The sequence below is a fragment of the Babylonia areolata genome, chromosome 18, assembly GCF_041734735.1.
Source record: "Babylonia areolata isolate BAREFJ2019XMU chromosome 18, ASM4173473v1, whole genome shotgun sequence".
Taxonomy (NCBI): domain Eukaryota; kingdom Metazoa; phylum Mollusca; class Gastropoda; order Neogastropoda; family Buccinidae; genus Babylonia; species Babylonia areolata.
In genome coordinates, this window is record NC_134893.1 from 33,202,059 (window position 1) to 33,229,600 (window position 27,542).

General features: G+C 42.7%; 2 protein-coding genes across 4 annotated transcripts in view; one reads left to right on the forward strand and one right to left on the reverse strand.

Annotated features, from left to right (window-relative positions):
- LOC143292687 (D-beta-hydroxybutyrate dehydrogenase, mitochondrial-like) overlaps nt 1-13,931 on the forward strand; it is a 28,961-nt gene extending 15,030 nt beyond the window's left edge. For all 3 annotated transcript variants that reach the window (XM_076603192.1, XM_076603194.1, XM_076603193.1), the window contains exons 2-7: nt 2,086-2,299; nt 3,105-3,305; nt 6,309-6,461; nt 6,728-6,921; nt 9,586-9,825; nt 11,193-13,931. In XM_076603192.1, coding sequence (XP_076459307.1) covers nt 2,086-2,299; nt 3,105-3,305; nt 6,309-6,461; nt 6,728-6,921; nt 9,586-9,825; nt 11,193-11,276 — 1,086 coding nt within the window. In that variant the 3' untranslated portion in view covers nt 11,277-13,931. The remainder of the gene's footprint in view (nt 1-2,085; nt 2,300-3,104; nt 3,306-6,308; nt 6,462-6,727; nt 6,922-9,585; nt 9,826-11,192) is intronic.
- LOC143292686 (heat shock protein 83-like) lies at nt 13,341-26,082 on the reverse strand. The gene is made up of 9 exons (XM_076603191.1): nt 25,928-26,082; nt 20,664-21,183; nt 19,520-19,749; nt 18,829-19,053; nt 18,182-18,538; nt 17,397-17,544; nt 16,082-16,350; nt 15,289-15,622; nt 13,341-14,254 (listed from the first exon to the last, which is right to left on the reverse strand). Exons 2-9 carry the CDS (start codon nt 21,181-21,183, stop codon nt 14,136-14,138), a joined length of 2,202 nt encoding a protein of 733 aa, XP_076459306.1. The 5' UTR covers nt 25,928-26,082; the 3' UTR covers nt 13,341-14,135.
- Between the last annotated feature and the right edge of the window lie 1,460 nt (nt 26,083-27,542).

A 27,542-nucleotide genomic window follows, 5' to 3' on the forward strand; every position in this document is an offset into this window, starting at 1 on the left:
TGTTAATCTTTTTATCAACACACCTAAAAATAAACATAGTATACCTGATTTAATATCTGCTTGAAAAGTTTTTACATTGTGTTCATTCCGCCATTTGTGAGCCACTCCGATTTTGTTTTTCTGCCCAAAACCTAGCTAACGTACCCAAATCGACTACTGCACGATATTGAGTAGGTTACACACTCTTTAATCCTCAGTTATAGTCTTCTAAATTCGGGAACCGGCAATTTTGCACAGCGTTTTGGAATGCGAGCATGTGAGATATTATGACACACGTGCAGTGTGTAATCCGCACTTTTCATCACTGAGTACGAAATTATCTACAGTTGGTGTTATGGAGCACGAACCGACAATTGCTGACACAGACAGCCACGATTCTGGTTAACCATTGCTTGGTCGGTGATATGATGGCCCGGGACGGGCGGGGTGGTGGGAGTGGTGAGGGGAGGGTACAGCGGGTTGGCGGGCGAGGGGGACAGGGGTGGGGGAGGGTACAAACTGACGGGGCGTGCACTCGGCGACGTTCCGATTCCGGGAACCCACGGTACAGCACCAGACACACGTCCAGCGGTTGGTGGGTGAGGTCCCTGGCGGCGCTGCAGGGGGGTGTGGGGGAGTGGGGATGGGACTGGTGGCGGTGCTTGCCGATCTCCCTTTCGTTGGACTCTTCAGTGCCTCCTTTGCCGCTAACCCTACAACAACAGCAAAACCACCACCACCACCAACTACAACACCCACACAAAAGACACAGTAACAAAAACGAATTACTTGACAACCCTTACAAAACAATCAACCACAACCACCACCACCAACTCCTAAAATCATTCACAAAAACCCAGTTCAACCCTAATACAACACACACACAACACTCAAAGATAATCATCACAGGACAACAATAAACAACCCCACAGACCTTACCACCACAACCCCCTCATAACAACAAACAACCTCTCAAACAACAACGACAACCCCGAAAGAAGAACAAATACAAATGACAACCCACTACCAAACAACACACACGACCCCACAACACAAACAAACCCAACTTGACTACCAAAACAACCCCCATCGAAACAACTTGACCATCATGGCACAACCAATTAGTTGTTACACTCCACACATTAACTCTCTGACGGCCAAGACCGTGATCATGCATCGAGTGCCTCATTACAAGCGACTTCTCTTTCACGAAGTCCGTTAAGTAATTTTCTGTAATTGTACTCAGATAATCATTTCGAACTCCACTACCCCCAACTACCCGGTTCCCCCATCTCACCATTCATCCCCCTCCCCCTCCTGTCCTAAGTGATAACACTCAAATGTCTGCAATCACCAGTATGCGTGACACCAGGGATTTTAAACAAAATTCATCATCATCATCATTGCAAACAAACCTTGATGGGCTGGGGAGGGAGAGAGAGGGAGAGGAGGGAGAGAGAGGGGGGACAGAGAGAGGAAAGAGGGGGAGAGAGAGGGGGGAGAGAGGAGAGGGTGAGAGAGAGGAAGAGAGAGAGTCACACACAAAACTGATAAAACTTGAGACAATCAACTCAATCCATTTGAGATAATCTACTCAATTGTGTATTTTTCTATAGGATTTTTTCCTTTCTTTCTTCAGCCCCCTTGTTTGCTTCTTCACATATTTCCAATCTTTTTAACCCAGCAATACAGTGCGCCTTCGTATACCATCTGTCGACAGTGGATCCTAGTGACGAACTGACGTAATCTCTCGAGCCCAAAAAGTAAATTTACTTACGTCTTGCATAATGTAAATGGCCTCATACAATTTCGCGAGCAGGGTACCCAGTTTCGCGAACTGGGTACTCGGCATTTTCGTAACATCGCCTTTCCCAGACTGTCACTGGTCTCGGAACCTGGTTTGGTCGTTGGGGTGCCGCATTGTTGAACGCCATCACCAACTGACGTCATTTCTGGCGGTCGCGGGATTGGGCCTGCGTTCCGGCAAAGCTGATCAGAAGTCCTGTTTAATTTTTTAGTTCCTGGTGTGCGAAAGAGGTGATGACACCATCGGGAATTTCCGGTTCATATATATATTTTTTTGCGTTCTGATGATGATGTCCACAGGTAGTGATGACGTCCTGGGAACTAGTGTACGCCCTGCAGGCGGGGATGGTGGGATTGGGGGTGGTGGCCCTGTACTCCGCCCTCACCACCCCCACCCTGCTGTGTGTGACGGCCTTGCTCCTCCTCTACCCCCTGTACTGCCGGCAGCGGAAGAGAGCGGCGGGCAGTGTGTCCCTGGAGGACAGGACCGTGCTGGTCACTGGATGTGACAGCGGTACATAGTTCATGATGATGATAATAATAATAATAATGTGGCGGGCAGTGTGTCCCTGCAGGACAAGACCATGCTGGTCACTGGCTGTGACACTGGTAGACATTTTATAATGATGATGATGATGATGATGCACATTAATACTCATTCTTCAGAATTTCTACAGATATCCTCAGATTTGTTCATTTATGTTCGTTTTTCCCAACAGTGCAGAAAAATCTGCGCAGAGATAAGTTGAAAAACGCGTTTGAAAAAAAAAACAGCAACAACAAAACACAGCAACACAACTAACAACAAATGTTTACATTAAAAAAAATATCAAGCCTTCAACTTGTGTTTTGTTTCTTGCATGTGAATTGGTAGACAGTGGACATTAAAATTTTACAGGCAAACCTCTATGTAACTGCCTTCAAGTCAAAACAAACACAAAAAAACACAACAACAAAAAAGATGAAAGAAGGAAACCCTCCTGAAAAACAAGTCACACACACACACACACACACACACACACACACACACAATTAAAAAAAATATATTAGCATTTACTTACAGTCTCTTTCTACTCATTTACTTTAAATGGATAGGCTATTTGCTCGATTTAACATGTATTATAATTATGAGCTGAATTTCTACTGCGTTTTGCATATTCATCAATGAATAATTGTTCTTATTGAAACATGGGCACATGATCAAATTCTGTGTTGTTCTCTGGGTTTATCTAACTGCAGATGGATTTATTACTCATATTGTGTTGTCCCTTTTTTATCAGCAAAGAGAAAATAAAGAATTCTTGTGTCTGTCTTTCAAGGATTCGGTCATGATCTGGCCAAAGCTCTCTTCGAGCAAGGATGCCACGTCATCGCTACAGTCTACCGGCCTGACGGAGAGGGCGCTCAAACTCTGCGTGACGTCAAATCCGACCGGATGACAGTGCTGCCTCTTGACGTCAGCTCTGATGACAGCGTGGCGCAGTGTCTGCGTCAGGTTAAGGAGATGTGCAAAGATTCAGGTTCGTAAACAGCATGTATGTTGTAGTGGTGACCTACTGATCAACAACGACATCATCATCATCATTTCCCTCATCATTACCATTATCATGAAAGGAATTTTACATCATGTAGTGGTGACCTGCTGATCAACAACAACAGATGATGGAGTCTCCCGTCGGTCCGACGGATGAGTAGGCAGGCAGGCTTATCTGTCGGTGTGTGTCCTCATATGGGAGAAGAGGCTGATTATGGATGCGCAGCACATCCCACAGGTGTTGCAAGGGAAAACGTCTCCAGAAGTTGAGCCCTGCTTCCTTTGCTCACGCTTCTCCTTAATGGCCAGCGTTCTCTTGTTTTCAGACGTCTTTATGCCACTAGAGCACACCATCCTCCAGCGAGAGCGGTCAAGGGCATCAGTTTCCCAGGAAGCGATGTCTATGTCACAGGCTTTGAGGTTTGTCTTCAAGGTGTCCTTGAAGCGCTTGCAGGGTTATCTACGTTCACGGTGGCCTTCCTTCAGCTGGCCATACAAAAGCATCTTCGGGATCCTGCTGTGTCATGCGGACAACGTGTCCTGTCCAGCGTAGCTGGCACTGGATCAGCAGGCTTTCGATGCTGGGCAGGCTGCTCCGCTCTAGGCCCTGGAGGATGGAGACCCTGTCTTGCCACTTTATGCCGAGGATCTTTTGTAGGCATCTCTGGTGAAACTGCTCAAGTTGTTGAATGTGACGGCGATACGTCGTCCATGTACAGCAGTACAACAAGGTGGTCAGCACAACAGCTCTGTAGGTTTTCATCTTGGTGCTGAGCCTGATGCCTTTGTTGTTCCACAGCCTGTTGTTGAGTCTGCCAAAGGCGGAGCTGGCCTTGGCGATGCGCAGCGTCACTTCTGTATCAAGGGCTCCGTTGCTGCATAGGGTGCTGCCCTGGTAGCAAAACTTGTCGACTGACCTGATCTCTGTGTCATTGATCTTCATTGCAGGTGGGGGGGAGGCACTGGCGTTCTGTGAGCTAGCTGGTTGGTACATGGACTCGGTCTTGCTGAGGCTGATGGTGAGTCCAAAGCGTCTGCAGTAGGTTGAGAGCCTGTGCATAATGAACTGCATGTCCTCATGGGTGTGTGCAGCAAGTGCGCAGTCATCAGCGAAGAGGAATTCTCTCAACAGTGCCTCAAACACCCTGGACCTGGCGTGGAGTCGCCGCCAGTTGAAAAGTTTGCCATCTGTGCGAAACTGAATGTAGATGCCCCAGTCACAGTCTTGGAAGGCGTCAATCAGCATGGCAGAGAAGAGGATGGAGAACAGTGTGGGTGCCAGGACGCAGCCCTGCTTCACTCCATTTACCACAGGGAACGAATCCGACATGTCAGTATTTTCCTGTACTCTCGCCTGCATGCCATCATGGAAAGACGCAATCAGCTGGATTAGGCTCTCTGGGCAGCCGAACTTTAAGAGGATCTTCCACAGCCCACGGCGGTTCACCATGTCGGAGGCCTTAGTCAGGTCTACAAAGACCATGTGGAGCTCCTTGTTCTGGTCACGGCACTTCTCTTGCATCTGGCGTACGGCAAACAGCATGTCACATGTTCCCCTGCCTGAGCGGAAGCCACACTGTGCTTCAAGGATGACTGTGTTGGATACATGGTCAACCAGTCTGTTCAGTATGATGCGGGCGAAGATTTTGCCGGCGATGCAGAGGAGAGAGATTCCATGGTGGTTATCGCAGGATGTTTTGTCTCCCTTCCGTTTGTAAATGTGGACAATAGAAGCATCCCTGAAATCCTGTGGGACCTCCCCTCTCTCCCAGATAAACTGGAACAGGGCGGTCAGCTTGTCTGTCAGCACCTCGCCTCCATACTTGTAGATGTCAGCCTGGATTCCATCCGCTCCTGGTGCTTTTCCTGACGTTGTCAGCTTCAGGCCCTTCTGGGTCTCGACCTTGGTGGGAGGGGCAGCTAGCAAGTCACTGACTGGTAGCTGTGGGAGGGCTGCAATTGCCTCGTCTGATACGGACGAGTCCCTGTTGAGGAGGGTGTTGAAGTGCTCTGCCCAGCGGGCAAGGATGTCTTTCTTGCCTGTCAGGAGGGTGGTCTGGTCCAAGGCTCGGACAGGGGTTGATCCTGTGACTCTCGGCCCAAACACAGCTCAGAGACCATCATGGAAGGTCTTCATGTCGTGAGCATCAGCAGCGGACTGAAGCTCTTCGGACTTTCTCTCCCACCAGGTGTTCTTCATCTCACGCAGCCTCTTCTGTACAAGTTGCTTGGTTTGCAAGAACTGGTTCTCCTTCCTCTGGCAGTCTTTATCGGAAATGTGATCCTGATGCCGTATATGCAGTGTGTTCAGGAGCTTGGAGATTCCAGAGTCGTTCTCGTCAAACCAGTCTTTGTGGCTCCTCCGTACAAAGCTGAGTGTGTCAGCTGCTGCTGTGTATACAGCATCTCTAAAGGTGCTCCATACCTCTTCTACATCAGTTGATGCAGGAATTTCTTGGAGAGGTACTTGGATTTGCTGCTGCAGCACGTCCTTGGTGATAGGGAGGCGGTGGATGTGCAGATACTGCCACGTGTAGGACGGCCTCGGCAGGTGCAGGTTTTTTTCTTCGGAGCTCCTTCTCCAAGGGGGATTTCCAGCCAAGGATAAGAGCTCCCCCTGCCCTTTGGTCATCCTCTTCCGCCTTCACAGCCGTTGGGAAAGGTTTCCTCCTCCGCCTGGTCCGTCGTTGGGAGACTTCACATGCGGCAGGTAGTACTGGGTTACATGGTACCAGTAGCAAGGGCTTAGCCCCTGACCTGACACACTCGACAACAACATCATCATCATCATTTCCCTCATCGTCATCATCATCATGAAAGGAATTTTACATCATGTAGTGGTGACCTACTGGTAAGAAGTCCGAAGTCCGATTAGAAAGCGGGCATCCCGAAAAAGCCCTCTCTTACATGTGTACGAGTGAACGAGGACGTTGCAGCCCACAAAAGAAGTCGGGAAATCTTTGCCAAACTGCGTGGTTTATGTGTTCAGGTCTGTGGGGGTTGGTGAACAATGCGGGTCACAACTTTGTGGGGGAGGTGGAGCTGACGACGATGAGGCAGTACCTGATGGTGGCCAACATCAACATCTTTGGCATGGTCAGGACCACCCGGGCCTTCCTCCCTCTGCTCAGGCAGGCCAGGGGTCAGTGCCACACTGTGTGTGTGTGTGCGTGTGCGCGCGCGTATATGTGTATGTGTGTGTGTGCATGCATTGTGCGTATGTATGTCTGTTTCTGTCTGTGTATGAATGTCTCACTGACATTGTTGTCTGTCTCTTTGAGTTAACAGGTGTATCACGCAGACATATTTCATACACAGAACTGAAGAGCACGTGCAGTGCGTTTTTACACAGTTCAGAAGTAACATACACAGGGCTTTCCTTTTTTTTTCTTCTTTTTTTTTAATCAGGCCGTATCGTCAACATCACCAGCATCAAAGGCCAGCTCTCCACACCAGTGAGTGCCGCCTACAACCTCACCAAATATGCCGGAGAGACCTTCTCAGAGATCACCCGTATGGAGATGAAGCAGTTCGGGGTCAAGGTCATCATCGTTGAGCCTGGCGACTTTGGGGGTGCCACTGGCTGCCTGAACAAAGAAGGGGTGAGAAAATGGCGGGGGCTGGGTTGCTTGAGCGATCTTTGCAGCGGTAAGTTTGCTTAGAATTAAGAACGTTCCTGACTTGATGTTACTAATTCCATAGACTTTGGTGCAATCTTAACGCTACTAGGTAAACGTAGCTCTGCAAAAATCACTCATGCTGAAACCTTTTAATGTTTTATATATATATATATATATAGATATATATATATAGATATATATGCATACTTTTTTTGTTGATAAGTGTAGATATATATACTTGTGTGTGGGTGAGCATAGTTTTGTGGATAAGTGTGTAAATATTCTTGCCTTCTTAAAAAATTGTAATGGCGCTTAGAGCTCTCCAAGGGGATAAGCGTCTTAAAATGCACTTTATTATTATTATTATTATTATTCATTATTATTATTATGCATCCTGGTCCAGGTCCCTGTCTGTCTGTCTTCATTGGAATCAAGATTGACAGTGAAAACTCTGGTAGCTGTGAGAAGTTGTTATTCACTGAAGTTTTCGTCAGTATTCTGTCGTGACTTTACAAAATGTACCTTTTTGACTCACTTGTGTATTCTGTCGTGATTTTACAAAATGTACCTTTTTGACTCACTTGTGTAAACAAAGTGAGTCTATGTTTTAACCCGGTGTTCGGTTGTCTGTGTGTGTGTGTGTGTGTGTGTGTGTGTCCATGTGTCTGTGTGTCCGTGGTAAACTTTAACATTGACATTTTCTCTGCAAATACTTTGTCAGTTGACACCAAAGTGGCATAAAAATAGGAAAAATTCAGTTCTTTCCAATCATTTTGTTTAAAACAATATTGCACCTCTGGGATGGGCGCAAAAAAATATAAAAAATGAAGCCTAATTATATGCGAACTGCATTTACTGTTATATTTATATTTTTTGTATTCTCTAAACTTGGCACTTTGATCTGATATTCTGACCCAACAACAAGAGCAGTCATTATTATCATTTTTTGTTCAAACAGGAACTTCTTTTGCTAAGCATGGAAGTTTTATTTATTTTGCAAACGTTTTGGTGCAGATAGTAAAGAAGGGAAATTACTCTGTAATTAATGCTAGGGGACTTAATTTGCTTTAAACTGATCTTTCTCATCTAAAACATTACATTTTGAAATTATACTCAATACATAAAAAGCTTGGATTTTTTTTTAAGTGTATCACAAGTGAGTCTTGAAGGCCTTGCCTCTCTTGTTATTATTATGGAGGAATCTGGTTTGGTTATAAATGCCAAAACAAGGGACGTTATAGGGTGTGTTTCTCTGTTTCTCTTATTTACCAGTATTCGATGTAAATAACAATGGCTTAAACTGCATATTTTTGTCTAACTTACATTTACAAAGGGCAAACATTGCTCAGTGTCTTTGTTTTCTAAAATCTCCCTTATTTTGATTTCTGTTTGTAAGCATTCTTCTTCTTTTTTTCTCCTCCTCCTCCTCTTCATCCTCCTCCTTCTTCTTCTCCTCCTCCTTCTTCTTCTTCATCTTCTTCTTCTTCATCTTCTCCTCCTCCTCCTCCTCTTCATCATCCTCCTTCTTCTTCTCCTCCTCCTTCTTCTTCTTCATCTTCTTCTTCTTCATCTTCTCCTCCTCCTCCTCCTCCTTCTTCTTCTTCTTCTTCTTCTTCTTCACTCTCAACTGTGTGAACAGTTCATTGGGGCACCACACAGGAGAACTGTTTGCCAGATTCCTCCAGCCGGCTCTGTCGGTTGTTCTGTGTGTCAAAGCCCGGATGTCTCTGTAAATCGTTTCAACATCCTTTTTGCAATGTTGGTTCATACGTGTGAAGGGAAATAAGTAGCTGTTTAACTTCTTTCCATTCTAAGCAATGTGTTTTTCTCTTCTTTCTTTTTCCATCCTTTCTGCAGTGTTGGTTCATAAGCGTGAACGGAAATAAGTAGCAGTTTAACGTCATTTCCATTCTAAGTAATGTGTTTTTCTCTTCTTTCTTCATCTTCTCCCTTCCTTCCTTCTTCTTGTGTCTCTGCAAGTGGTTTTTTCCCCCCATTCATTCTTCAACGTTAATTTATTTATAATCTTCTTCTTCTTCTTCTCCCTCACTCTGGAGTTGATTTGTGTGCATTTGTGATGATTTTTGGTGTGGTTCTGTGAGGCCTGGTTCCTTGGTGCATGTTTTGATTAGGGTGAATGTGACATGTTTTTATCTTGCTGTGATTTGGGCCAACGTGATGTGAGACTGTGATATTGCCTGTGATGATTTACTTATTTTGATGTCACTTAGTTTGAAATCTGTAAATTTTAGCCAGTGTGATGTGAGATAGTCTGAAATATGTATATTCTAGCAAATGTGATGCGAGACAATGTCTATTCATTTATTTTATTCTCTCTGTTTTCTTTTTCTTTCTTTTTTTGCACATATTTTTACACCACTTTGTCTTATTTTTGTATATCTTATTGTAAAGCGTAGTGAGCCCCATTTGAGATGGGGGTACTGTGCTGTATAAGCCTGCATATTATTATTATGATTATTATTATTATTATTATTATTACTACAACCCTGCGAAGAAACATTTGGGCACCGCACACGAGACCTGTTTACCACATTCCTCCAGGTCTGTCTGTTGTGTTCAAGTTGGTATGTATCAGAGGGGAAATAAGCAGAATCTAACATGACCACTTCTCTTCCTCTTTGCCAGCTTGCCAGAATCGACCGGGAGTTCAAGGAGATGTGGGATGAGGCTTCGGACGAGGTGAAGGAAGTGTTCAGTAAGGAGCACCTGGACAACTTTAAGAGCATGCTGGGAAAGGTTTCCGGTGCAGCAACCAATACGTCCTTGACCCCCGTCATCCACACCATCACCGAGGCCTTGACCTCTGGTGACCCTGACCTACGCTACATCGTGGATGGAATCGGTGGATGGTTTGATTTCTATTGTGTACGTCAAGTTTCTTTTGGCTTTGTTGTTGTTGTTGTTGTTGTCGGTTGTTATTGTATTATTATAGTGAGGCTAGTTTCAGTTTCAAGTTATAGTTAAGAAAAAAATGGGGCAGATGGCTGACCTCTGCTTAAACCCAACCCGAGGTCAGACCCCGAGGTGGTTATGTGAAACACACACACACACACACACACACACACAAACAAACAAACATACAGACTATGTCTCAAAGTTCGGCATTGTTTGTATTGTGGCTTAAGTATATTATTTCATTAAGGTAAACAACAGAAAATATATTCTTTTTTAAATAGAAAAACTGTCAACGCATTTTACATAACAAAATCAGTGGCATTTTTTCATCGCGTGACTTCAGTGTATTATCTATCTCATTTGCGTTCATAACAATTACAGAAAAACAACATCGTTAAAGTGGTCGAATTTTTTTTTTATTGTAGATCTACTGATGTTACTTTAACAGAGTACAGTTCATCGGTGATCGATTGTGTTGTTCTTTCAGTATTACAAAAAAGAACAACCGCTTATATTTTGGCTCTGTTATGCTCTTGTTAGAGGCACCATGGCATAATCAGGAGTTGGACTTCTGATCAGTCCAATGTTCACCGTGCACTGATCATGCAGGGTTTGAGGCCCCGTTTCGACATGGTCAGTGTTGTGTCCTGGGGAAAGGCACTTGACTCACTCCACCCACGTGTAAACGGGAACTTGACTTTGTTTAGGCGAAGGTTTAATTGATCGATGGAAGGAGAGAATTGGGCCCCGCCTTCTTTGCCGAATCCCAGATAGCTGATACAAAGCTACTGCACTACTCGCAGTGAAAAGGCTTGAACCTTTTACCTTTGCACATTATGGTCTTGTTACTGAATCCGGTCTAATATATTCTATGCTATTGTCTCCTGCATACATTTTCTTGATGACTTCTCCACGGTTTTCAAGTCAGTAAAAAGAAAAGAAAGCCAAATTGTTTTCTGTTACAGTTTAGATTTTGTAAGAGGGTCAATTTCTTTTCTTTCTTTCTTTTTTTTTTTTGACTCCTGTGGGTGGTCATAAGTTTGGTATTGGTGCGCGCGCATGTGTTGTGTGTGTGTTTCTATAAGTCACTGCTATGTCAACACCCTACCTAGTCCCTCATCAACGCTTTCTCTCTCCTGTGTCAACAGTATGTCACTATGTGTGTGTGTGGTGCCACATGCACACGTGTGTGTGTGTGTGTGTGTGTGTATGAAAACATGCGCATGTGCATGCAAGTGTACGAACTTGTGCATCACGGTCGTATCTTGTCTATGTTTGGACGTACGCACCATGCATGTGGCAGAAAAAAATAATAATACACACGCTGTCTTTTGCAGATGATGGTGCGTGTGAAGCCTTTCCTGTCAGACCGGCTGTTCGAAAAATTGTTGTGCTACTTCATTCGCTACAAAGTGGAATAAGGATAAGGACAGTGACTGAGTTTGTTTTATTTTATTTCATTTTATTTACTACTGTCTGACTTGGTCCACAGACAGGCCTACTGTGTGAGAGAGCCTTGATTCTAACACAACCACGCTGTGTAGTTCAAGCGCACACACGCGTGCACACACGTACACATATGTACAATAACCCCCCCTCCCCTCTCTCTCTCTCCATTCATGCTCCTCTTCGCTGTTTTGTTGTTTTTCCATTCCTTCATTCATTCTTTTATTCATTACTTTCTTTCCTTATTTGAATTGAAGTCTAGCACATGATGTACACAATGAAATGAAATTACATGCACTTTTTTTTTGGTCATGTATATTCTCATTGTAGTATACTTAAATTGTCAGTTAAATTTACATTGATTAAGTATATATTTGCATGCTTTGAAGCTGTGACGTGCTGTATCTAACATTTTTCTTGTAATGCTTTTTTCAGTGTTGCAAATATCTGTATACATTTATGTACCGTTTATAGACCACTTATAGACCGCACTTTACGGTACTTTTTCGTGCCGCACATCTATGTTGTGTTATATAGTTGGGTTTTTTAATCATGTCTTTTTATCATTTTATTGTTATCAAACGCATTTTGCATATGTGTACATTTATAGACTGGACGCATACGTGTCATTGTGCCATATTTATCTTATCAGATGACATGTAATCTTTGAGAGGTTGGTTTTCTTCTTGCCTGCATAACATTCTCAAGTGTGCTTGATTTGATAGTAGTCTCTATTGTTTACTGTCTCTGCTGATTACAATGATCTGCTTTTGTTTGTCTGACTCTTGTCTTTCTGTGTCTGTCTGTCTTCATTCCTTTACCATTTACTAAACTCCAACTACAAGATGTTTTCAGAATATGATTGCTCGGTGAATATGATAATGCTTAAGTAGTTGTCTTTTTGTATTATCTGAATAAAACATTTGAAATTGCAGTAAACATTTTCTTTACGTGCCTCTTCTTTTAACCTTTCGAATATGATTGCTCAGTGAACATGATAATGCTTAAGTAGTTGTCTTTTTGTATTATCTGAATAAAACATTTGAAATTGCAGTAAACATTTTCTTTAAATGCCTCTTCTTTTAACCTTTCTCACATACATATGCATGTGTGTGTATGTATGCTTGCATGTATGTATTTTGCTATTTGTACATGGTATGAGACAGAGAGCAAGCTGACTGTTTGTTGCTGCTGGCATCAAATCATTGACTTAGTAACATTTATCAACAATTTAGATGAATAGATAAAAGTATGTTTTAAATAACAAAACTCTGCACTCAATGTACATTCAGAAAATTTCGAAAATTGACGTGTGTGTGTGTGTGTGTGACCTATTCATGGTGTATATATGACCTATTTGGTATCACTATTTAAGAAGGCAGGTTTTTTGGTACATTAGGCTAGTGACTTTTCACCATTGATGATAAACGACTGATATTGCAAGACACAATGTTTCACCTTCTGAGTTTGCGTGCGTGTGTGTGCACATGCATGTGTTTGTGTGAGTGTCTTTGCCAGCGTGTGTTTAAGATGAAACGGGGATAGGGGGTAGGGAATGTGTGCTGCCCCCTCTCTGAAACCCTAATATACAGAATTTAGAATGCAATTACCAAAACATGTTCTTACTCTTAGCAGTCTATTTATGTCTGCCTCAGGAATTACTGCAGTAATGCAGTGTTCAGATTACTTATATAGTCTAGTCCTGTGAGAGGGCTGAGTGCAGGATTTTTGTTGTTGTTTGTTTGGGTTCATTCTTCGGATTCAAAGATGACTATCATGTCAGCATCAGTTGGGGGATCTGTGACAGTGGGTCTGGAGGTGACTGGTGAGGTCAATCTGGGCCTGCAAAGCGTGTGGGACACATTTGCCAAACAGGATTTTCAATATTCCCTCCACTGGATAGTCAGTTTTGGTAGACAACCCTCAAACTGTTATATCACACATTTCAATCAACCTGCACATCATCTATTGATTCTGCATGTAAAGATCTATGGTTTTTCTCATGATCAATTGCTCAACATATTTCACAACACAAAAGATTTTATTTTCCATGATTTATTCTTGAAGTTGAATTGGTCGAATTATTGCACAGTGTCACACATTCATAAGAAAACAATTCCAATGCTACACATCAATGCATCAAAAGGAACAATAATGTAAACCCTTTCATTGATGGAACAGCAGTAGTTTCAAATGAAGATCAGAACAAAACACACATGCTTGTGGGAACAGAATCACCACATTCCATGGCATCTTGAACCAACTGTTGTACATGTTTGTTCACACTGTCAATCTGATTCACCCAACCAGTTATGTCAATACCACACATAACCCACACCTGAGATACTGCCTCAAGACTACCTGAGTTCACAGACAGTGGGGAAAACAGAAAGAGAACCATCCATGCTATCTGCCCTTAATAAACACACTTAGCCCCATTACTGGAATTGTACTAGCAAATTACTATGTCAGCCCTACTGCTGCCAAGTCAAAAATAAAACAAAAAGAAAGATGAACCTTGATTTTTGCTGAAAAATCACTAATCTAGGCAGAGAGATATTCCCAATGTTGCTGCGTGGTACTAGTAAACAGTGTTACTTCAGATGGAGGTACAGAGTTCAGGCAAAAGTCCATGGTGGTAGTAAGCTTCACTGGAGAAAGTTTACAAAGGACCGTTCTGGACACATCCACTTGGATTCCAGATGTAACACCCCACTCGCAGCTAAACCTGATAAGTGCACACCATTCCATGCCCCCCCAGCCCCCTATCATTGTTCTCTGCCTTCCCCAGCTGCCTCTTGCTGCAGTCAGTTTAGCAGGAGGATGTTCTAATTTTAGTCCACTTCTTCCATTCGTGAAGCGTCATCTTCGTCACCTTCCAATGGGGGCATGTCATCTGTGGATGGGACGTCGCCGTCACCTGTCTCTGGCACACTGTCGTCTTCATCGATACCTGTTAACAGACAAATTTTCCACTTCAACTTCTCATGTCAAAGATATTAGTTTCTGTCTCTTGATTGCAGTCTGTGTATTATATTCCTTGCCAACATCACACATTACATAATACCACCTTTTTTTCCATTTTTTATTTGGTTTGAAGCATGGTTGTGCGGTGGTGAGCATCCTTGGTCAGTGTTTTACAGGGGGGGGCCATCATGTCATTTTGGTGGGCAGTTACTGCCCTCTGTCCTGGCTTCAACTTTTCATTGTCTTTTGTATTAAGCATTATGTTGACAATCATTATTGAGTGTTGATTTATTGTATATGTTCTTGGGGGCGTTACTTCACAATTTATGGGATGATTTTTCGCTTATACCACAAGGGGAACCTATACGTACACATTTGAGCTCCTGAAACCCCAGACATCTCTACATGCATATATCTAAATTCTAATACTTTAAATATTCACTGAAATTGTCCTTGAAATCAAAACTGTCAGACAAGGAACTGCACTCAGAACAATATGCACCCTACGAACAATACCTGGGAAACAGAAACTTAGTATAAATGGAATAGTAATGTGACAACAACAAAAAAAAAAGATTTTTTTTTGGCCAATGAACAAGGCATGTGATGCATTAGGAAAAAAAACAGAAACTGCTGGTGCTCCATGACCTGCATGCAACTTAGGCCCATTTTAAAAAAAAGAAAAAGAAAAAAAAAAGCTCATATCACCAGTTACCTTTCATGCAAGCTCTGCTTTGGGCTTTGACATCACATAATATGTGCAATTCTCCCATTGCTAACTTTTCTCCTAAACTTTCCACTGGCAGGTGCTTGTTCTCAATGCCAGTTTCAGATTTTTAATAAATCATGTACAACAGTGAAACTTCCTATAAAGTCCAAGCAAAAATAAGCATCAGTTTTTATTCAAGACCTTATAGTTCCTTGGGGATGGAGGAATGTGTATGCATGCATCACAGCATCACACAAAGATGGTACACATCCTCGATTTTTAATCAAATTCACAAGGACAACAGAACTCACCCAGACCCAGCTTGACCATGCGATGGATGCGGTTGGCGTGGGAGGTGGGGTCCTCCAGAGTGAAGCCAGAGGACAGCATGGCCGTCTCGAACAGCAGCATGCACAGGTCCTTCACAGACTTGTCGTTCTTGTCTGCGTCACACTTGGCCTTGAGGGTCTTGACGATGGGGTGGTCAGGGTTGATCTCGAAGTGCTTCTTGGCAGCCATGTAGCCCATGGTGCTGGTGTCTCGCAGGGCCTGGGCCTTCATGATGCGCTCCATGTTGGCCGACCAGCCGTACTGAGAGGTCACGATGCAGCAGGGAGATGACACCAACCGATTGGACACCGTCACCTGTAAGTAACAAAGCAAGATAAAAAACATGGAGGTCTTTCACAGCACCAGTCAACACAGCTGTCAAGACAATCTTCTGCCCAGACTGTCTAAACTAATCTCGGCATTAACAAATTAACATGCTTCAATCTGTTGTTAACCATCAAAAGAGCAGGCTCATCTGTAGTAGTGGCCTTTCAGCAAAGCTAAACCAGAAGAAAACCCTGAAAATAACAATCCAGCATTTCTGCTTGGAGCAAGTCACCACTAAAATCTGTTTAAGACAGAGTATCCAGAAGATGTAGCGTCATGTTCAAATGTCCAAACTAAAAAGTATACACATTCTACAACATATATGATTTCGAATATCATAAAATTAGAAGCAGTCCCAGTTCATGTAAATAATCCCTCGAGGACCTGATTTTTAACAAGTAGGTTTCCTTTAAATTTAAAAACACTCAGTATAAAAAAGTATCTGACCTTTTCCACTTTCTTGTCCAGGATTTCCTTCATGGCCTTGCACAGCCCTTCAAACTCGGCCTTGGCTTCCTCAAACTTTTTCTTCTCATCCTCATCCTCGGGCAGCTCCAGTCCCTCCTTGGTGACACACACCAGATTCTTGCCATCATACTCCTTCAGCTGCTGCACGCAGTACTCATCGATGGGGTCCACCATGTACAGCACCTCAAAGCCTCGCTTCTTCACACGCTCCACAAAGGCAGAGTTCTGCACAGCTTCACGGCTCTCCCCTGTAACAACAAATCATTGACTTTACACACTCGACAAGCACCACCGCTACCAAACTCTTTATAAACAACAGCACAGGGACCTCCTTTGTTAATAACAATAACAATAATAATATGGTCCTGATATGGTGCAATATATAATGGACCCTAAAATGCATCCCATGAAGTAAACCAAATGCATACATACATACACACCAAAACAATATTACAGACTGCAACATGCATTATCACTTTTTTTTATCATAAAATACACACAGAACATACACTTGGGCATAACAGTCAGTCCAATCAATCATCCCAGTCTCTAAAACTTCCAACAAGAATGACTGCATTATAAGTGAAATATGAAAAATAAATGCATATCATAATAACAGAAAGTGAAATGGTCCTTTTTTTCTTCTTTCTTTCTTTTTTTAACCAAAAGCAGATGCTTCAACTCCTGAAGTCTCCTTCAACTGGACAGTGAAACGAAAGATCACACAAAAGAATTTGCTGTCATAGTCACAGTTCTGATCTCTGGTTCAAAGGTAAACCATCTTAGTCAGCACCCTTTGTTACTGCTTCATTGTTATTTTCTTCAGAGTTTGGGTGCTACAACACTCCACATTCACTCGTACACAAGTGGGCTTCTATGTGTATGAGACTATCACCATTTTTACCTCACCATGTAAGCAACCATACTCCTTTTCCAGGAATATTCATGTTAGGTATGTTTTTGTTTCATAATCCAAACACTAATATGGATTACAGGATCTTTAATGTGCAATTTTATCTTCTTTACACACACACACACACACAGAGAGAAGAAGCGGGTTCAGGCAATAGCAGATCTGCCTGTCTGTTGAACAAAGAAATCAGAAAGATCTCCACCCTTGACCCATCTGGAACTGCAACTGGGAATCGAATCCAGAAGTCTCAAATTGTAAGTCAGTGCTTCAATCACTCGGTTGTTGTGACCATCAAGTCTGATCACTTCACCAGACTTCTGAATTCAGTATGCCATGTCAACATATCTAGAAATTCGCTTCAAGGACAGCCAAGCCACTTACCGGTAATGTAGTAGATATCCTTCTGGTTGTCCTTCATTCGGGAAACGTATTCTTTGAGGGTCACCATCTCGTCCGCAGACTGGGAAGAATGGTAGCGCAAGAGATCAGCCAGCTTCTTGCGGTTGGTGCTGTCCTCATGGATGCCCAGCTGTCATGTGCCAATTCCACATGTTGATATTTTACTCTTACTGCCATTTTATAATATTCTAATTTTCTCTCTCTCTGCTCTTTCTTCATGAATCCCTGGGTACAGCTTTCAGTCTGCTCCCTTGAAAACTGTTAATTTCCTAGTTTCAACAACTAATTCCAATACATCAACCTTCCACTGTCTATTGTCGCAAACCTGTTGATGATGAAATGTATTTCCTGTCCTCCCTACTCAAAGATGTTCACACTGTCTACCAAACCATATAAAAACATCCCCCAATTGCACTCTCTAAACACACTTCCATAACAATTTTACATGGTTGATTTCAAATCTAATTGATAACAGTTAGCACTTAAGATCCACTGTCCCACTCCTTATCTCAGCACTCCCGGTCCATCTCTGCATGAAAATGACCAACAAAACCTTGCTGCTTGCCAAAATGAACTTAACTTTCAACTAGCACATAAGCAGCCTGGTGCATTCAGATAAATCTTAAACTGCAAGCATGCAGAACAAAGAAAATACTGACAGTGTGTTACAAATCAAAAAAGCTTTTTAGCATGCTAATGGTACCTGTAAACGACCCTGACCAATTTGGCCCACTAAGTGATCATGTACCTGCAGTCATGGCACTCACCTTCAGATTCTTTGAGAACTGTTCGTAGAACTTCTTGTAGTTGTCCTTGTCCTCAGCAATGTCGTCGAACAGCTCCATACATTTCTTGACAAGATTCTTGCGAATCACCTTGAGAATTTTACTCTGCTGCAGCATCTCACGGGAGATGTTGAGGGGCAGGTCCTCAGAGTCCACCACACCCTTGACAAAGCTGAGGTACTCTGGGATGATTTCCTCACAATTGTCCATGATGAACACACGGCGCACGTACAGCTTGATGTTGTTCTTCTTCTTCTTGCCCTCAAACATGTCAAAAGGGGCCCGCTTGGGGATGAAGAGCAGGGCACGGAACTCCAGCTGACCCTCCACTGAGAAATGCTGCATACACACAAAATAAAACCAGGCCATGTTAGGTTACTTTGTATTATGATGACACAACCACCCACACCTAAAAATACATATATGCATATATATATAGAGAGAGAGAGAAAGAGAGAGAGAGAGAATCTTCCTTAATGCAGAAGCAAGTAAACAATACAAAAAATAGACACCCCCACTCCCACACACCAGGATTCCTAGCCTGTTACAACAACTGGATCATTCACCCATCATGGGCATTTGTATGTTGGGACAGTGTATTCTTCGTGTAGAACTTGATCAGCCCTTACCTTGACAGCCTGGTGGTCCTCCCAGTCATTGGTCAATGATTTGTAGAATTCTGCATATTCCTCAGTGGTGATGTCATCAGGGTTGCGGGTCCAAAGAGGCTTGGTCTTGTTCAGTTCTTCCTCCTCCGTGTACTTCTCCTTGATGGTCTTCTTCTTCTTCTTGCTGCTCTTGTCTTCATCCTCATCTTCCTCGTCCAGGTCTTCGATCTTGGGCTTCTCCTCATCCTGTTGAGACAATGAACTTGCATTAACCTCTCATCCTGTACTTATCCTGTTGCCATGGTACGCTCACCATGAATTACCTCATGGCAATGCCACCCATCTCTTTATACACTACTTCCCAAGTCACCATGGCACATGCACCATGAATTACCTCAAGACAATGTCACTCACCTCTTTATGCACTGCTTCCCTAGTTACTTAATCTTTTATACTTTGTCATTCAGTTTTGTGAACAACACACTTCTGAACACATTTCACCCCAAGACATGTTCATCGTGTGATTAAGAAAGCAAAAACATGCAAGGAATGAATAATATGTGCCTCAGATATATATCATTTGCAAAGAGTAATCCATCTACTTGATTAGTTATTAGCCTTCTGTCAGTGCTCATGGCATCAGTCACTGCTATGGGAGAAAACCGACAAGAGTTAAATGTGAAAGTGGCTGACAGGAATGTAGTGGACTAACCTTCGCCTCTTCCTCCTTGTCTTCTTCCTTGTCCTCTTTCTTCTCCTCCTCTTCCTCCTCCTCCTCCTCCACTTCCTTGTCCCGTTCCTTTTCCACCAGCAGCTTGATGGGATAACCGATGAACTGGGAGTGTTTCTTGATGACGTCCTTGATGCGGCGCTCTTCCAGGTATTCCTGCTGGTCCTCCTTCAAGAACAGAGTGATGCGGGTGCCTCGTCCCATGGGTACCCCTGCCAGACATGTACGTATTTCAATTAATTCCTCCTCTTCTTTTTAAAATTAAAGCCATGTACTTGCCCACATCACATCACCCACACTTGACTGATAACAGCAAACCCAAAAGTACAATGAGACAGCTAAATCACAGTAAATGGCTAATTACCGATCACAGGGTATGAACTTGTTAACTATCTAAAATTATCTACTAACTACCAAGTAAGTAATTAGTAGCTATCAAAGCAGCAGCAGATCTTTTTATTTTGTTATGAAAATGTCACAGAATTATTACTTTTAACATTTCACTTTCATCCATTCACAAATTTTACTAAGAATGATGCTATTCCCCTGACAGTCCGGTAAGCATATACTGATGCAGTATTCTACTGAAGGTCAGGAAGCATGTTATGACTGCCGCTTAACTTTAACCCTAAATCCAATCCAGCTGGGAAAATTAGCCCCTTTAACAAGATCCATTTAAATGGCGCTTTCAATCTGAACACCAAAGACAGAATGAATGTAAAAATCTGTAATATTTTTTACAAGCTCTCTGACTGGCCAAACAGTAACGCCCTCTGTGATTAACAGCATTTTCTGGTAGATGATGACCCAAACATCAGGGAAATAGCCGTTGAATTTTACTTAATTTTGCGAGAAGCTCAGCAGATGGCACAGAACACATCAGGGCTGAAAAACAACAAAACCACTACCGAATCAATTTAAGAGAGTTCCTCTGAAATACAACAAAGTTGGTGAATGGTGCTTAAGTTGTCAGCAGACATGCAAGACAACCATTTTATGTGTGGTGCCATATGTCAATCTTGAGAAACCTCCTAAGTATACTTACCAATACATCATCCAATACAGAAGATTGTATTCTGGGTGTCTGAAGCTACAATCAAAGGCCAGCAAATAAGGCAACACTTACCAGTGGCAGGGGCAACAGTGAAGGAGCCTCCAGCAGCAGATTCCCAGATGTAATACTCATCATCGTTGTTCTTGGATTCCACAACTACACGGTCAGCCACCAGGTAGGCAGAGTAAAAGCCCACACCAAACTGACCAATCATGGAAATGTCGGCACCGGCCTGCAGAGCCTCCATGAAGGCCTTGGTGCCAGACTTGGCGATGGTGCCCAGGTTGTTGACCAAGTCTGCCTTGGTCATGCCGATGCCAGAGTCCTCGATGGTCAGAGTCTTGCGCTCCTTGTCAGGCACAATTTTGATCTGGAGGTCTTTGCCGCTGTCCAGTTTGCTGGGATCCGTCAAGCTCTCATAGCGGATCTTGTCCAGGGCATCTGATGAGTTGGAGATCAGCTCACGCAAAAAGATCTCTTTGTTGGAGTAGAAGGTGTTGATGATCAAGCTCATCAGCTGAGCAATCTCTGCCTGGAAGGCAAAGGTCTCCACCTCAGTTTCCTCCATTTGGGCGGTGTTCTGTTCTGGCATCTGCAAGCAAAGCCAGCTTTTAGAAATAGGAAAATCAATAAACACCTAAATCGGACAATGCATGCTGCCTTTCCTGAACAAGAGAGGCAAAGCATTAAACAACTCACACACGATTCCTATTATATACTGTCAGGATTTAGGTTTCATGTTAGTCATCGGTCACTGACACATACGATTTGAAATCAAATGACACATTGAATTGTGGCAGCCAGTCGGTCACTTGACTTGATCGTAAAATTGGTTATGCTACAGGAGCTTTTGTCAGTTTCTCTTATTCTCTGCAAAAGAGTCACAACCGCAGTTTCAAACTCTGAAAAACATAATCGTTACAACTCTGTTCTGCAGTTCAACATCGAGCAGGCAAACACAGTGGGGGAAAAAACAAAACTTGTACCAAGCTGGGACAATCAATCAAGGTATCTATACACAAAGCAATCACTTGTGTATTGTCATTTGTTGACTGCAGTGGAATACATTGTCAATTTAGTGATTAACAGGGGTGCAAGTGGAAAAAAGTGGCAAGACTGAAGTCCGGTCTAGGGGGTCTGGGGGAGCGCCAACGCATTTCGTGCATTTTCCTGCTCTCTCAGGGCCTCTCAGAGTGCCTTTCAAGAAGAAAATATTTATATTTTTGGCAAGGAAAATTTATGGATTTTAGGTAATGCTTTTAATGGACTAAGCACGTGCAATGCCGTGTGTCAGGTAATATGTTGCTGTTAGTCGGGACATGTGAAGGCTTTCTACAGCCTTTGTGTCTTTAGCTGAAGTCTTTATTAAGTCCACTAGGTCTTCAGAGAGACTGAATGGAAGGCAGTGTTCAGAGAGAAACAAACAAATTCTGATCTTAAGGTCCATGACTTTATCCGTCAAACTAGGGCCAGCAAACAGAGGTTTTGCACAAGGCATTGTGGAGGTGTGCGAGTAGGAAGCGAGCTGTTGAAGATGGTCCGGATCCTCACTGTGTTTCACCAACGATCTCTTTCCGTTTTTTCCATAGTTCAGTTTTGTGTTGTTACAGCATTTGCAAATAGCCAAACCACTTGCGTCAATTTTCGCGCACCACATCGAGAATTTCCGTTTCAGTTTGTCTTCATGGTTGAGCCATTCATTTTTCCACTTGTTCTTACAATCTTTGTCGATTTCTTGAGCTTTTCTCTCGTCAGAAACTTCCAAAAACGGCATTCTGGCATGTGAAAAACTTGCAGTTTTGCTTCCCGCTACCCGAAGATTAAAGCAAAGATGCTTCCCCTTCGCAAAGACAGAGCTTAGGCTAGCGCGGGAAGTGAAGCCAAACCGCTGGCCCTTGCATTTCAGAAAATAGAAAAACAGCAAATCAGATTCGAGAAGCTGACGATCACGCGGTAAGCACGCTGAAAGCACATGCTTAGAGTCACGTAGGCCAGCCACCTATACTGACGTTTCATTAAAAAAGTGATGCCTCCTTTGGTTGTGGGATATACCACTCTGTGTTTACTTTACTCGAACGAAATAGGGGGTGAAACAGTAATGTCTCTCCTCCCCCTTTCATTTTTTGTCCGTCCCGGGGACGGACTGCTTCTATGATTTTCCGTCCGAGGCGATTTTTTTCTCTCGGTAAAATACAGAGTTTCATGGCTAAGTAACAGTGTGTGTGTGTGTGTGTGTGTGTGTGTGTGTGTGTGTGTGTGTGTGTGTGTGTGTGTGTGTGTGTGTGCCTCTCTCTCTCTCTCTCACACACACACACACACAGACACAGACACATTCTCTCTGTTCTCGCTTTCCAACGAACAGTCCCATCCGGATTCCAGCGGCAAAAATGGGAGTCGTACACAGCGCGCGCGGCCAGACACAGCTGGCGCTGGCTTCAGTTTAGCTAAGCACTGGTCAACCAGTCAAGAGAGTTCCATCTTCCGGTGAATAGTTCAGTATTCAAGTTCCGACCAAAACTTTCCCGGACCAAAAGCATAGGGACAAAAAAAAAAAAAAAAAAAAAAAAAAAAATCGAAATTTCATCAAGACGGAAATCCGTATGAGACGGAACCACTTGCACCCCTGGATTAACTTTCCCACCGGTCTCCTCGATTTAAATCGAGGATGGCTTTAATACATATAGATCATTTCTCCATAAATCGTCATCCACATAATGAAGTATGCCACTGAAAGGACCTGCCCAATGTCAAGAAAGCATGTGTAAACAGGTGAATCTTCCTTCAATGTTGATGCTGGCAGTAGAATTTTGAGTCAATATCTGTTACGACAATGGCGTGGTCTGAGGTAATAGGGACAGATATTATAAGTTCTTCACCAGGGTTGAATTTGTTGTGATATCCAGTACATTGTTTTCTCTCGTGGGGTCTGCATGGATTTGGGTAAGCTGGGCTGACTCTGTGATATTTACAAGAGCCTTCTCACTTGGCACTGTGGGGCTCCTGTACATGTCTGGACAGATTAAGACACCACAGCTGTCTTGGTCTCCCCTCAAGAACTGGTTTCTCTGGTGACTTCCTCAGTTCCGAGTTGTCCTTCTGGATTGTGGCCTATAGAACAAGCCAATCAAGAGGTTCTTTCTGTCCTTCAGTTTGATCTTCATCCAGACAACTTAAAGGCCTGCAAAGCACTCATGAGAAATCCCTAGGATACTAATTAAAATGCAGGCTCGCGACTGGACAGTTTTTTGCCTGACCGCTCCTGCTCTCACTTCACTGACAGGCTGTCCTGAGTTGGGGGAACCTATTTCTGGCTGCAAGACATGGGAAAAGAGTCTGGTCTGTTGATATTGTTTATACTGAACAGCAGTGTCCCAGTACCACTGTTTACTCTCACCCACACACACTATGCTTCATACCAGTTCAAACAACTGTCAAAAACCAAGGTCCCGTGCCCCCTTCCAACCACCTCTCTCACTCCCTCTCTCTGCTGGTTTGTGAAAAAAACCCAATAACATTAACTCAGATTAAGTCTGTAATACCTGTAAATGAAACTTTTTCAGGTGAATATACGTTTTAATTTTCTTTTCTTTTTTCATATGTTCGATTATGAAATATTATTACTAGTGGATTACTTCAAATATAAAAGCTAAATACCGCAATATATTTCAGTTTTTTCATGCGTGTTTTTTATTGGTTTTTGGTGCGTTTTTTTGAGAGACAGTCCTTTTATTTACTCATTTTATTTACTAATAGATTGAGAGCAGATTCCTCTATTTCAAAAGATGAATGCCACATTTTGTTATTAATCTTAATTTAATAACTTAAATACATGGTCTTCATCTGTCTGTCCCCGGCTATCACACACACACACACTCGCTCACTCACTCCCTCTCATTCTTTCTCGCACAAACTGAAATTCCAGACATCAGCGGCCACAGATGCCCCGTGACCTGGCTGGCGGGGTTTTCATTGTCAGTGTGTTTACTTCAGACTGACGGCGGCTGCTAAAAACTTAGAACCAACATGAAGCGTGTATGGACTGGATTGAACCACCTCCGTCCCTTTGACTGACAGCGCAAAAAAATTTCAAATTCATAAGTAGGCCAACGCAGAATTATTTTCTGAAACTTGCTAAGCTGAGAAATTTTGCAGTAGATTTTTCATTCTGAAGTTAGGGCAACATAAAAAGTCTACTTATGCAAACTTGTAGCTGTGTTTTGTGGCCTGGTGGTATGTTTATTTCTGTGATAAAAAATCAATGTGGAGCTGTCATTTTCCAAACACAACCCGAAAAGGAAAAGCTGAAGACACACCTCTTTTTACAAAGGGTTTTTTGCAGGTCTTTAAAATTCCAAACTGAGCTTTTTTTCCTGCAGATGAGAACATCTTTGTGTATCACTTACCAGCATAAAGACTCCTCCACCCATGGTCATGATTTTCCCGTCTTTCCTGTATGCATGATAGTCGCCTAGGACGACCACGCTGGATTTATTATTTATTGACATGACTAAACTGGATTTAATGTGCCAATTATTACCAGTTGAGTTCTTTGGGATATTTCTACAAAATACAATTTCAAGAATGTGTACAAATATTTGTGTAACTTGTGAGGCTATATTCTACTTCTAGCCTGAGATTTTTTTTTTTTTTTTAATACATCAGGCACAGAGAGAGAGAGTGTGTGTGTGTGTAGAGTAGTCCACAGGCTTGAACACCTTGAAAAGCTTGGACACCTTTTATTAGTTTTAAAGTTACCTGGGACTGTCAAAAGGCAAAGGCGTTTGTGTCTGGACATGCAGTTGCCAATTTCTAATCTCCAGTAAGTGGGCAACAGGGCTTTTCATTAATTCTTTTCTTCTTTGGATTTAAAAAATGGCAGTCCATACCAAAAGTGTTTCACTCAATAAAAGTTTAAAACACTATAAATAATTCTATGAGTTATTAATATCATGTTAGGAGTCGATATTTTTTCGTCTTGTCCAAGATAACCAATAACAGGTAACATTTTCTTGTCAATGAACGGACTAAAATCTAAACGACTGTGGGTGCAACCCCTCAGTGAACATTCCTTTAGTTTGAACTTACGGCAGAAAACGGAGTGAAGGAAAAAGGATGAAAAAACAACAATCAAAAAACACACACACACACGAACAGGTAAGCTTAGTGCAAAATGTAAAATGTCCGTCACTCCATAATTTTGCTTTCGATTGACTCTGGACCGGTCCTTGAATGATGATAATCACGATGAAATTAAGAGTAAAAACAACACTGTGATTTAATTTATGCTTTCCCAACGTATATTAGTCTTCGCTTTCATTTCAAACAGCAATACTGACCTTTAGTTTTGACGAACGTGGTCTCTTTCTCTCTCTTTGGCTGATCTCTCCTTCCTCGAACTTGCTCCAAGAACCATGTGGTCGTCCTCAAGCGTTCAGCGGTTCATATCGCTACCCCCTGCCCACGATTCATGACATTTTCTCCGGTCTTTTGTTTACTTTAGCATCTCATTTCCGCAACAAAAAAACGTAACTTGTTAGTGTGAGTATAACTATGTCTCTAAAAATGCGTAACGTCGATTACACACAATTATTACTTTAGAACTATATTTCATTACGGACGAACACGGACGCATATTTTGAAGCACATTACGGAAGAATAATCCAACTTCCTGTTCAGGAACAGTCTGGAACATTCTCCTATTTTCGATTTTGCGTGCGCGCGCGCGTGCGCGCGTGTGTGTATGTGTGTGTTTCTGTGTGTGTCAGTGTGTCTCTGTGTGTGTGTGTCACATGTGTGTGTGTGTGTGTGTGTGTGTGTGGTATATGCACTGGCACGCAAAAGATCAAAATATCAATACGCACGTTAAAGATCCTGTAACCCATGTCAGTGTTCGGTGAACTATTCATGAACTAGTGTGTGTGTGTGTGTACGTGTTCCCCCTTTGGGTCCCTCATAGCTATTATCAGTTAACGATTTGTTAACTACTTTTTTTATAGGTTGGTTGGTCATTAATTTAACGTCTCTTCACTAAAGTGATTTTTAACGGGAAAATAAAAACGAGAAAAATTGTGTGCAATAATTGTGTGCGTATAAATAATTTTGCATTGGAATATACTGGAATTGTATGCAATTTTTAAAAAAAAATATTGAATTTAGAATAGACAAGGAAATGTGGTGAATGGAGACAAACTGAGGAATCAAATAGTAATCAACCATAAAATCAACTCCAGTCGGACTAGTAAAAACAGGCCAGGATATGAGTCAAATGTCAGAATACTTAAAAGAAATTAGCTATTACCTTTCTTATATGCGCGTGTGTGTGTATGTTCGCCTTTGGGTCACAGTCATAGACACTATTAATTTGTAATGTTCTATCTAAACCCTTTCTCGTGTGTGTGTGTGTGTGTGTGTGTGTGTGTGTGTGTGTGTGTGTGTGTGTGTGTGTGTGTGATATCTTCAGTTTAACGTCTATTCATTTGAAGTTTTGTTAAACGGATGTGTGTGTGTGTGTGTGTGTGTGTGTGTGTGTGTGTGTGTGTGTGTGTGCCGGTGTGTGTTTCACTGACGATGTTTCTGTGCGTGTGTTTGCCTTACGTCACTCATAGACTGACACTGACTATAACTATAATTAGTTATGTTCTGTCTAATCTCTCAAGTCTCCGGTGTGTGTGGGGGGGCGAGGGGGCGGGGGTGGGGAGGTGTATGTATGTGTGTGTGTGTGTGTTCGCACGCGCGTGTGTGTGTGTGTGTGTGTGTGTGTGTGACGATATGTAGGTATGTGTTTGCTTTTGGGTCACTGACTCATAGACACTAATAATTTGTTATGTTTTATCTAATCTCTTTCTCGGTCTGTGTGTGTGTGTGTGTGTGTGTGTGTGTGTGTGTGTGTGTGTGTGTGTGTGTGTGTGTGTGTGTGTGTGTACTAACTCTGTGTGTAGGTGGACGTTGGAG

What these genes read in the sequence shown, in the direction of transcription:
- LOC143292686 (XM_076603191.1), bottom strand. Translation starts at nt 21,183, where the DNA reads ATGCCAGAACAGAACACCGCCCAAATGGAGGAAACTGAGGTGGAGACC. An exon ending in CACTGTTGCCCCTGCCACTG is followed by an intron (nt 19,750 to 20,663) that starts GTAAGTGTTGCC and finishes CATGTCTGGCAG; the next exon opens with GGGTACCCATGGGACGAGGC. An exon ending in TGGACAAGAAAGTGGAAAAG is followed by an intron (nt 15,623 to 16,081) that starts GTCAGATACTTT and finishes TGTTACTTACAG; the next exon opens with GTGACGGTGTCCAATCGGTT.